Source organism: Podarcis muralis, chromosome 7 (assembly GCF_964188315.1).
Source record: "Podarcis muralis chromosome 7, rPodMur119.hap1.1, whole genome shotgun sequence".
NCBI classification, from domain to species: domain Eukaryota; kingdom Metazoa; phylum Chordata; class Lepidosauria; order Squamata; family Lacertidae; genus Podarcis; species Podarcis muralis.
Genome location: NC_135661.1, coordinates 38,248,886 through 38,261,027, shown reverse-complemented (window position 1 = coordinate 38,261,027; position 12,142 = coordinate 38,248,886). Strand labels below are relative to the sequence as shown.

General features: G+C 45.2%; 1 protein-coding gene across 2 annotated transcripts in view; it reads left to right on the top strand.

Moving 5' to 3' along the window:
- The window catches only part of SLC6A2 (solute carrier family 6 member 2), a 68,016-nt gene that overhangs the window by 30,645 nt on the left and 25,229 nt on the right, over nt 1–12,142 (top strand). For both annotated transcript variants that reach the window (XM_028740126.2, XM_028740125.2), the window contains 3 exons: nt 1,217–1,355; nt 3,086–3,220; nt 6,617–6,720. In XM_028740126.2, the coding sequence (XP_028595959.1) occupies nt 1,217–1,355; nt 3,086–3,220; nt 6,617–6,720 (378 nt within the window). The remainder of the gene's footprint in view (nt 1–1,216; nt 1,356–3,085; nt 3,221–6,616; nt 6,721–12,142) is intronic.

Sequence of the window (12,142 nt, the reverse complement as noted above, 5' to 3'; positions counted from 1 at the left end):
ACCCACTTGAGTATGTATTTTTGCTTAAGGACACAAGAAATGCCTTGATGGGGCAAAAAGAGATCCACCTAGTCCAGCGTCCTTTGCAACAATCCCTGAGTAAACTGCCAGAAATTGATTACTAGCTCACCGCTGAACATGGCCTACATCGTTGCTTAAGAGGAATGACAAAATATGCCTGGGGGGTGCAGGAGAGCTCCCCCTCCAATCTAGGAAACCTAGATGTCCAGTCCTGACATCAAGCTGTGTATTACTTTCTCTTTGTTTTTACTTCTATGTTTTTCAGACCCCTTGATGAGACCTGATCTTGACAAACAGTTCACTGTTTGTGTGTTGGGACCCAGAGACTCCCCCCTAAATAAACACACATTTGACTCAAATTTTAGTTTTGGTTTTTGGCTGAAAGTTGGCCACAACTTTATTGATTACAAAAAGTGAGTGGTTGCATAAGCTCTGGTTCGACTAGTTCCCTGCACCCTTGCAGGTAGCGCTGACCCAGAGCTCTATCATAGGTCAGCCAAGGGTGAACACCTGAGGTAGGTGGAAAGCCTAGGAACAGACTATGTCCACTCCCCAGATGCTCCCCTGGACTCAGGCATGGGCACAACCCCCTCTCGGGGGTTGACCAAACCAAGTTGAGTCCCTGGATTCCTTTAACAGAATACCCTTCACATAGGGATGGCGAGACTGTTCTCCCATCCCTATCACCTGAACCAGTGCCTATCTGCAACCTTACAAGTTGTGATGATTTGCTATGCGGCAAATGAAACCCAAATGGCAACAGCCAATCAGCCAAGTGGGGAAAATTCCTGCCGTGCCCCTGTCCCAACGACAGACGACGCACGATGGCATAGCAAGGTCAATCACAAAATACCCTAAATATAGGGAGAGGTGGGTGGGTGTTCCAATGCATGAGCCGAAAGAGGAAGCTCTGGGTCACGTGCATAGGTATATATAGGTCCCTTGATCTGTTTAGACTGCACCCCATTGGCCAGATTAAACCCAGCAACGAGGGACCTACCAGTCAGGTGTTGTGGCTGTCCAATTAACCCACCTGCAGTGTCCAGGTCTCACTGCAACATGTGCCCTCTTTTAGGGAGGACACGCTTTGCTGAAACCAAGTCACACCACTTCAATTAAGTGTGGAGCCAGTTAGTGATTGTTTTTCCATACAAAAGGATCTAACTCAATCCCTCTTCTGTCTCTTTTTGCTTAGGCGGAGAGTTCTACAGCTTCACCTAAGCCGGGGGATTCATGATATCGGCTTGCCCCAATGGCAGCTCACACTGTGTCTCGTGGTTGTGGTGATCACTGTTTTCTTCAGCCTGTGGAAAGGTGTGAAGACTTCAGGAAAGGTTGGCAAATATTTTCCTAATACATACATTTTTTTCTTTAAAAGGGGCTTTTCTATTAGGGTTTTGGTGGTTCAGATGTAACATCAAACCATGGTTTGCACAGAACACTGTCTACTTTCAAGCCATGCTTTGTATTCCAGACATATAGGCACACAGTGGTTCATGCAGCTTCCACCTTCTCTTTACCTTCTCTGATGCTATGCCAAGCAGTGGAGTACCCCCTAAACTGTGAGCCTGTCATGAACTGGCTGGATGCAGTGTTGTGGTGGGAGGCACCAGCTGGGGAACCCCCAAGGTCAGAAGCCAAAAAGGTAACAGGGTTGGTGAGCAGGAAGAGGTTATGGCAGAGGGCAGCTCAGACTCTGAGGCAGAAGCGGAGGCTGGAAGAGAGTGGAGCCAGAAGACAGAGAGGCAGACTGTTGAAGAAGCCAGGGAGTCTCCCCCTCCTGCTGTGGTCAGCTTCCCTTCCCCTTGGGTCTCCTAGAACACAGAGAAAAATGGAGAGAGTGGAGCACAGTTTGCAACTGCTTGGGAGGAGGAGCCTTAGGGAAGGCGGGGACCATCAATCAGTCCCTGCATTTGCCTTGTTAGAACAAAACCTACTGGAAAGAGTTGCTGTTATGGCTTCTGGAATAAAGAGTTAACTTCACTGACTCTGGGTTGATTGCTGACCTACATTTGACTCTAGCTCCTGACAGCCTCAACCCATCTAAGATTGACCTTACCCCACTCACCACACTTTTGTATTGTCTCAATTAAGTTTCAGCTTCTTTGTCCCCATCATCCATTCCAAATTACCCAGGCTATATCCAGATACCTGTTCAGACTTCCATAGCCTCCCTTGATTAGGTGTCAGAGACTGAACATGGTTTGATTGAGGTTTGTTTTATGTAACCACAGTTAGATCAAGCCACAATTTCCTGCATTTAGACTTAATGGCAAATTCTGCTTAGTTCAATCTTTCTTTATACATGAAAAGCAGAAGGGAGAAAGGAATGGGGAGCAAGACAACCTTGTCCTGATGTATATTTTGCTCTAGGAGGTTTAGTTTGGCCAGAATCGAATATACACTCCCAGAGTTGGTGCTAAATACTGCTACGTGAGCCACCATAGCCACTAGAAGGCCATGAAAATTTGTGCCTCGGGCTTTTAAGACTCATCTACCCATGTATTATCTGAAACCAAAGGGGCACATTGGTTGCCAGATGTGAATTTTCCTCCCAGCTCTCCTACCCCACTATACTGAATGGAAAGATGCTGTTCAAATGGTTGGTTGCATTTCTTTTTTAACAAAGAAAAAAGTAGTCAAAGAGAGAGGAGCGTCTCCACTCCCATCATTCAGCCCAGACAGTGAGGTCCAGCTCCCAAGGTCCTTCTGGCAGTTCCCTCACTGCGAGAAGTGAGGTTACAGGGAACTAGACAGAGGGCCTTCTCGGTAGTGGCATCCATCCCTTGGAACGCCCTCCCATTAGATGTCAAGGAAATAAACAACTATCTAACTTTTAGAAAACATCTGAAGGCAGCCATGTTTAGGGAAGTTTTTAATGTTTGATGTTTTATTGTGCTTTTAGTATTCTGTTGGGAGGCACCCAGAGTGGCTGGGGAGGCCTGGCCAGATGGGTGGTGTATAAGTAATAAATTATTATTGTTATTATTATTGCAGTAGTAATGCTGTCTTTGCCATTCAAGAAACAGATCAATTGTTTTTGTTGCTTGTCTTAACTTAATAGGTTGTATGGATAACAGCCACATTGCCTTACGTTGTTTTATCTGTACTGTTAATCCATGGACTGACATTGCCTGGTGCGTATGATGGAATCAAAGCATACCTCAACATTGACTTTAGAAGATTAAAAGAAGCCACAGTGAGTGCTTGGTTTCAACCTTTGCATTTAACATTGAAAAGGAGATTACAGTAACAAATCAAGTTTGTTCATTCACATGCAGTTGATTTATCATTAGCTAGAGAGATGTTTTATGCCTCTTTCATAATAATAGAACACTTAGACATCCAACGAGGCTGAATGTTGACAGATGGAGGTCTGGTTAAATAAAGCACCTCTTCATATATTACATGGTTAAGCAATGGAACTCACCCCGCCCCCCACAGGAAGCAGTGATGACCACCATCTTGGGTGGATTTAAAAGAGGATTGGACAAGTTCATGGATAAAGATATCAGTGGCTAGCAGCCATTATGGTTATGGTCCAAGATAGTAATGCTTCTGTACACCAGTTGCTGGAAATCACAGTTGGGGAGAGTTCTCTTGTGCTTGGGATCTGCTGGTCAGTTTCTCAGAGGCATCCAGGTGGCCAGTGTGAGAAGAGGATGCTGAACTAGATGAGTCATCAGCCTGACCCAGCAGGCTCTTCTTATCTTCTTAATTAACAACAACAAAATTCAGTAAACCATGTTGTATTAAGAGCTTTCCATGTGCACTCATGCTTAGAGATGCTAGGGAATTGCATTTGTTAAGGGTCATGTACTTAACAGATGTGTTATTTAGGTAATTCAAGATGAACCTCTGCCTTTTAGAACTGGCTGGCTTGGTGGACCTAAGTCACAGCTTTGTCTGTTTGCTGTTCATTTCCAGGCCCAATTCAAGCTGCTTCATGTTGCTATTCTCTGGGGTTATCCCATATCTTCTCAAAGGTACCTGATACTGAACAATGAATCCCTGCCTCTGGAATGCCCATGGCAGGAAGTTGTAACCTCATTGGCTCCCCAGCAATGAATGAATTGCTGTCCTGCAGACATCTAGTGTCTCTTTCACAAAAGGAGCAGCAGTAGCTACCCAGTGAAATCTGAGATGCCAGGAAGAGTGTGTCTCCCTTCCTCATTGTTCTCTGCGAAGAGCTTCCTGCAAATACTTTAGTGTTTGTGGGTGCCCTGGTTGTTTTTCTCTTCCTCAGGCTATAAATCTGCCTATGATTGTTTGCCAGCCAGAATCATGCATTACCACAATGGCGTAGTAATGCTTGCAATGACGCAATGCTAAAGCTTAGAAGAAGAGACTGGCTGGCACCTCTTGGGAAAATATTTAGGAAACTTGAAGTAGTTTTGGGTAAACAGCTCTGTGTAATACTAGTGCTGTTGAAGTCAACATATAGCACAAATGTAGAGTGCAGCCTGCAGCTGTGGTGTACTTGGAATTAAAGCAAAAACAACAGATGGATTTATTTTTAAATGCATATGGCATGTGTCAGAGGTGAGAAATAAAAGAGTTTTAAGCTTAAACCATGCAGGAAGTAAATTTATTGGTGTGGGGGGAACGGAAGGTCAGGGAACGGTTATGGTGGATCAAATTATCTGAATTAGATGTGGCTTAAGGTTGAATCGGGATGCGGGTGGCACTGTGGGTTAAACCACAGAGCCTAGGACTTGCTGATCAGAAGGTTGGCGGTTCGAATCTCCGTGATGGGGTGAGCTCCCATTGTTCTGTCCCTGCTCCTGCCAACCTAGCAGTTCGAAAGCACGTCAAAGTGCAAGTAGATAAATAGCTGCCGCTCCAGCAGGAAGGTAAATGGCATTTCCGTGCGCTGCTCTGGTTCACCAGAAGCGGCTTAGTCATGCTGGCCACATGACCCGGAAACTGTACGCCGGCTCCCTCGGCCAGGAAAGCGAGATGAGCACTGCAACCCCAGAGTCGGTCACGACTGGACCTAATGGTCAGGGGTCCCTTTACCTTTACCTTTAAGGTTGAATCAGATGTAATATCTGCCCATTGGAATGACTTTTTTAAAAAGTACAGACTGACATGTACATATAACATGGGCCCTAGGCTGGCATACCTGTGGGCCTCTGAATGTTGTTGGACTCCAGCTCACATCAGCTCCAGCCACCATGGCTAATGATAAGGGAAGATGGGAGCTGTAGTCAAGCAACCTCTGGAGAGATACAGTTTCCTTACCCCTCACCTAGGGCACAGTAATTGCTAGGTACATCACGCTTGGTGTCAACCAGTAAAAATAAGAGCAAAAGAAGAGCCTGCTGGATCGGGCCAAAGGTCCATCTAACCATATAATCATACCAGCATCCTATTCTCGCCCACAAGCAGGACCTGAGCACAAGAGCACTCTCCCCTCTTGTGGTTTCTAGTATCTGATATTGAAAGGCATTTGCTGCCTGGAGGCAAAGCTAGTAGCCATTGATAGCCTTTTCCTCAATGAACTGTCTAATCCTCACTGGCCCTCACTGCCTCCTGTGGGAGGGAGTTCCATTGTCCCATAACTGTGTGCTGTGTGAAGAAGTTATTTCATCTATTGATCAACATTCAGCTTCATTGGATGTCCATGTTGTGATTGTTTTGTATTACTCATTGCCTGAGTCCAGCGATCCTCTGCTTGAGTTCTGTGTCACATATCCACAGTCCTATAGCATTTTTGTTGGTTACCTGTTTGTTTCCAGGTTCAGTTGTGAGTGCTGGTGCCAACTTTCCCATCCATTAATGGCCTAGAATAGCCTTCATTGACATAGTGCCCTCCAGATATTTTCTGTGCCAGCTCCCATCAGCCCCAGCCAGTACGGGGGGAGTTTTCATCCAAATTGTCTGGAGGGCACAGTCTCTCTTAGTACAAAAATACATTAAGGACCATCTTCTTCCCCCACTCAAACATGTCTAAACCTTAAGGGTGGCTTTGGAGACCAGGGGCTACCTAATCTGCACTTTCCAATGGAATACACAAACCTGAACACAGCCACTATTTTAAATAACGTGCTTCTCCGAATTTTGTAATGCAGTTGTACAGCCAAGTAATGCATAAAAAATGCATATGTTGGGGGCAAAGTGTTCACAAAAATGCATCTGTTAGTGAAAATGACATGCAAAAATCACTTCGTTTGTAATTTAGGCAAATGCATACAAGCATATGCATATTAGAAGAAATTTGCACCAAAATGCCAATGAATTTTCATGAGGACTTCTTTTTAAAAAAAATCATAATCATTAGCAAAGTGATTAGGAAGTGAACACTGGAAAAATGAAAAATGGAGAAGAACTGAGACTGACAGATTTGCCTATCAGTCTGCCCTCAGGAGCCCAGTTTTCCTCCTCCGCTTCATGCCACAGATGTGCCTGTCCCCTTTCCTTGAAATACTAAAGTAGGGCACCTGGGCTCAAATTCTTGCTCACCTATGCTTTCTGGATTTCAGCAGAGCTTCCCCCTATTTCTTAGTTTTAAATCCATGAAATGGATTCCCCCCCTCCCCGATTCAATTTTGCTATAATCCACAAACTACCTTCCTCTGTTCTCCTTATGCAGGTATGGATTGATGCAGCCACACAAATATTTTACTCCTTAGGGGCTGGGTTTGGGGTCTTAATTGCCTTTGCCAGCTACAATAGATTTGACAACAACTGCTACAGGTAAGCCACAATGCTGTAAACCTACTCATGTCCCTGTAAGCAATTTTATTTCTTTAAATAGATGAGGAAAACATATTTTTGTTTGTTTGACAATTTTATTTTCATGTATGTGTGTACGTTCTTAATAATAATGTACAGAGCCAGTCTACCTTTACATTCCACAAACTGGGGAAATCAGCAGGGAAAGGTCAAAACAAGGCCTTGGCTTGTGAGCTTCCTAGAGTTATGTGGCTCAGTGGTAGAATGCCTGCTTTGCACGCAGAAGCTCTAAGGGTCAAGCCTGGCATCTCCAGGTAGGGCTGGGAGAGACCTCTGCTTGAAACCCTGGTGAGCCACACCAGTCAGTGAAGACAATGCTAAGCTAGATGGACCAATGGTCTGACTCAGTATTAGTCAGCTTCCTATGTTTGCATGCATGTCTGTACAGTGCTGTCATTGTTCTGGAAAGAAGGTATTCATTCCTGAGGTTACTGAACTTAAGAACCTTACTGGACCCAGCTAGTCCAATATCTCGTTTCCCACACCAGCCAATAAAAAGTCTATGCAAAGTCCAAAAGAGCAACCACTTTCTCCTAATGTTCTTCCCTAGTGACTGGCTTTGTAGGGGCATGCAGTCTCTCATTCTGGAAGGTATCACATCACTTAGAGACAGGAAACCTGTTAAAAGATTAGCAGGGTTGAGTAAATATCAAGATCTTTGTGCGGCATCTAAGCCCCCGTTCCGTTACCAATAAGCACATGATGCCTTTGCCCAGCGTCACTGTGGCCCCTAGATTTGCAGCAAAATACTGGGCAAGGTTTCTTATCTGTGTGAGGGGCTCATGGGAAAAAGCTGGCCCATGAGCCTTTGCTGCAGAGGGGAGGGGAAAGCCTATATTAGGCTGCTTCCCCTGGATGTCACAGCCATTTTGCTTTGACAGCATCTCGCCCACCCTCGGGTTAGAGCCTTCACTGAGCAAATTTGGGTCATTGGTTGACAGGGCCAGAAATGATTTTCTTTTCTCTCAACCTGATTGGCACTTGTTTGGGGTTTTTTTCACCTTTCCCTCAGTGAAATTACGGCTTTCTTTTGTTAAGCAGAAGAACATTGTATGAGGGCAGAAATGGCATTGGTCAGGATCAACATAGTATAGGCCTCCCCCTGAGGGGAGGATTGACCACGGCAAACCCAAACGAGAGTATTTGGTATCTGCCTGGTTGGAATATGTACCCTGGTCCCCCAGTGAGACCTTGCTTGCTTGCACCACGGCAAGGTTCAACACTGGCTGACTCCTGTTGTACAGGTTTGGAGCGATCCAAAACCTGCGGATCCATTCCATCAACATGGGACTTGTGGAATGATGAACTGATCCTGGGACCCAATGCCATGCCAACTCTTGCCCAGCCTGCTGCTGTCAATAAAGATTTGGCCTGATTTTATCCCATCACCGTTGTACAGTCTGGTTATTTTGTTGCTCTCATGGGTCACATAACACAGCTGCCTGGGCAAAAGTAATTAAATTTGGCAGCAGATGAGCCTCTGGTGGAAAAACATTCCACCTCTGGGACTTTCTCCCCATTCACCACTAGCCTAAACTCTTATGGCAGTGGTACCTGGTGAAGGATTCAGATGATGCTCCTAGAAACTGCACGTGAATACGTGGCAGTTGCTGGACCACAACTCCCATCATCCCTGACCATTGCTATATTGGCTGAGGCAAAAAACATCTGGAGGGCCATTGGTTTCCCAAACCTATGGTCGATGGTCATTTAGGATGGATAACTGCCCCAGAGTGGTTATGTGTAGTTCCCTCCCTCCACAGAACCATTCATATTTTCATGCATCCTCCAAACTGGTGTCAGTGCAAGAGATTTGGACCAGTGTGTCTGTTCCACTGAAGTTATGGTACCTGTCTCTGGTAAGCCACAATGGCTACACACAATTGGAGGCAGTTACGCTTCTGAATAGCAGTTGCTGGAAACCGCAGGACAGGAGAGGGCTCTTGTGCTCGGGTCCTGCTTGTGCATTTCCCACAGGCATCTGGTTGGTGACTGAGAACAGGATGCTGGACTAGATGGGCCATTGGCCTGATCCACCAGACTCTTCATGTTCCGCAAAATTCACAATGCCACAATGAAGCAAACAGTGGCTTTGGCAGTCTGCTATTTTGTTTGGTTCAGATTTGAACTGGGCTTTAGATTTCCAAGTAAGACATTCCACTGTGACAATGAATGGGCATCATCTTGCAGCAGAAGCAACACCTGCAATCACATGCAGTTATCCAAATGACAACCATCTGCCTTTTTTTTTGCAATTAGATTACCATTGACCAATCACTAGGAAGCATGCCTTTAAAATGAGAGAGAGAGAGAGAACCGTTTCCTGCATAATTGCTTTTATCCTGTAATCTGAGTAAATTTGCCATGAAACATCTAAAACAGAGTGGGGATGCCACCCCACCCTGGATAAAAACTGCTTGAGGCGATATTCAGTATTGCATTAAATTCTTCAAAGATTAATAATCCTGTCTTCCTCTCTATGGCTCGTGTCATTCACTCTCTTCCATATATATAGCCTTTAGAATTGATGCAGGGAAAGTGGTCCCCAGATGGACTCCAACTTCCATCAGCCCCAGCCACAATAGGCAATGGTCAAGGGTGATGGGAGTTGTGGTCCAACTACATCTGGTGGGCCACAGGTTTGCCACCTCCGCTCTCAAACAATGTTTGGTCCTGAGACCATTTCAATTTATATTACTCTGGGGGTAAGGCAGTAATGACAAGGAGCCTGAGGAGACAGTTGTGTTGGCTGCATGGCCTGCCCTCTGCCCTCTCCTCGGGTGCTGCTGTAGGATCTTGGCCTATTGCCATTCTCACCACCTTCTGTTTCTGGAATTGGAAGGTGGAACCATTTTGCCCTTTGCCTCAGCTAACCAAATGTATTGAGATGTCCCTGCTCTTTCCCCTTCATTTATCCCCCTCACAACAACCTTGTGTGGTAGAATAAACTGATGGGGACTGGTTGTCCCACAGTCACCCAATGGTGGTGAAAACCTGCCCTGCAATTTCCCAAAAATTTTCTTCCCTCATGAAAGTGCCTTCTGTTTCTTTCTGCTTCATCTGCAGGGCATTTCAAAATTCCTTTAGAATCATTAAACTCTACAAGTCTGGGATATATATATATATATATATATGCAGGTTTTGGTGTCCTCGGGTATCTTCCCGTGTAAAAGTTGGGGTGTCTAGGCGACGTTTCGACGAGGTCTCACTCGTCATCTTCAGGCTGGTGCTTTCGGCTTCTTGTTACTGGAACAGAGCAGGATCTCAGTGTTTGAGTTCCTATAAATACTGTTGAGGAGGTGTGGCCTCCAATGTTTTGGGCAGAGAGGAAGTTCCCAGGCTAGTGTGCCTTTTCTTCTTTTGTTCCTTAATTGCTTGAGGGATATCTTGAGTGATTTCTTGAGTGATATCCTGAGTACCACTTAGGTGGGTCATTAGGTGTGGATTAGTTGCTAAAGCCTTTGTGTCTTGACCTCTTGAACTTTGTGAAGAGTTTTTCTGAGAAGATGGGTGTACTACATTTAGTTGTGCTCTGGCTTGGCTTCGTGTATAGGGGCGAGCTGTGGTTTTGTGGCCTGTGCCAGCCAGATCTGTGTAGGGATTGCAGGGGGGTGCAGCATCCGGAGGTGCCACCATGGTTTGGCTACTGGATGGTGTCTGTAATTTATCTGTGGAGAGGGTCTGGGTTTGGGTCTGGTGTGGTTGATTGGTGATGGCGTTCTGTGTGCCTCTGGATCTGGTGTCAGTTTTTGTGGGGAGGGCTAATTTCCAGATGTCTGGCAAGCGGGATGTGTCGTCACGCTTGTTCATGTTGTGAGGGTGTTTCTCTATCTCGATGGCTTCCATGATTATTCTCTTGTGGTGATGTTCCATGTTAGAGAGCAATTTGGAATCTGCAAAATTAATTTCGTGTCCTGTTTCTTTCATGTGTTGGAAGAGAGAGGAAGTTTTTTCTTCTTTTTTGACGGCATTCTTGTGTTCTGCGATACGTGCATTTATTCGTCTGTTTGTTTGTCCAATGTACGTGGCTGGGCAGACTTTGCAGGGTATTTCATAGACCCCTTGGTTTTCCAACTGGATTTTATCCTTGGGGTTTCTGAGGATATTGGCTATTTTTTGGTTGGCGCAAAAGGCTGTTTTGATATTGTGTTTATGGAGGATTTTGCTAATTTTATCTGTAGTGCCCTTGATATAAGGAAGGAGGGCCATGCCATTGTTTTCTTCTGTGTCTTGGTTTTTGGGGGGTGTTTCTTTTTGGATTAGCTTCGTAACCCTGTTTTGCTGGTATCCATTGGCAATTAACACATTTGAGAGATTCTGTAACTCAGTTGTCAAGTGGTCTTTGTCAGCCAGGCGTTTGGTTCTGGAGATGAGAGTCTTGGCTACGGAGTTTATTTGTGCAGGGTGGTGGTGTGATTGTGCATGTAAGTAGCGGTTGGTGTGTGTTTTTTTCCGGTAGATAGTGTGTCCTAGGGAGCCATCAGGTTTTTTGTAGATTAGGACGTCAAGAAAGGGAAGTTGGTTGTTGGCTTCTATTTCCATAGTGAATTGTATTTTGGGGTGTAGGCTGTTGAGATGTGTGAGGAAGCTGTCCAGTTTTTCCTTCCCGTGTGGCCAAATTACAAAGGTGTCGTCAACATATCTGAGCCAAAGTTTGGGTTTGTGTTCTGACTTGTCTAAAGCATTGGTTTCAAAGTGTTCCATGTACAGGTTTGCGATGACCGGTGAGAGGGGTGATCCCATAGGTGCTCCTTCTATCTGTTTGTATCTTTGTCCATTGTGGATGAAGTACGTGTTGGTTAGGCAGTGGTTGGTCAGGTCCAAGATGTATTCGGGGGGATTGTATTTGTTTTGAATGGCTGTCAAGGCTTCATTAATGGGCACTTGTGTGAAGAGAGATACAACATCGAAGCTCACAAGTAGGTCATTCGGATGTAGGTTTTGCTTCTTTATTGTTTCTATGAACTGGAAGGAGTTTGGAACGTGTGAAGAGATGGATTCTGCATAGGGCTGGAGTTGCTTGGCGAGAAATTTAGCGAGATTTTGTAGAGGTGAGCCTATGGAGCTGACTATTGGTCTGAGTGGTGTTCCTTCTTTGTGTATCTTGGGGAGGCCGTAGAGTTTGGGGCATCTGGATGATTTTTCTCTGGGGATGATTCTTAGCTGGATTTCTTCACTGATAGGAGAGGCTTTTATTTTGGATTTGGTGGTTTTTTCCAGGTAGGTGGTGGGATCTGTTTTTATAGGTTGGTAGGTAGGGTCTACGGCCTCCCCAAGATACACAAAGAAGGAACACCACTCAGACCAATAGTCAAAAAATAGCCAATATCCTCAGAAACCCCAAGGATAAAATCCAGTTGGAAAACCAAGGGGTCTATGAAAT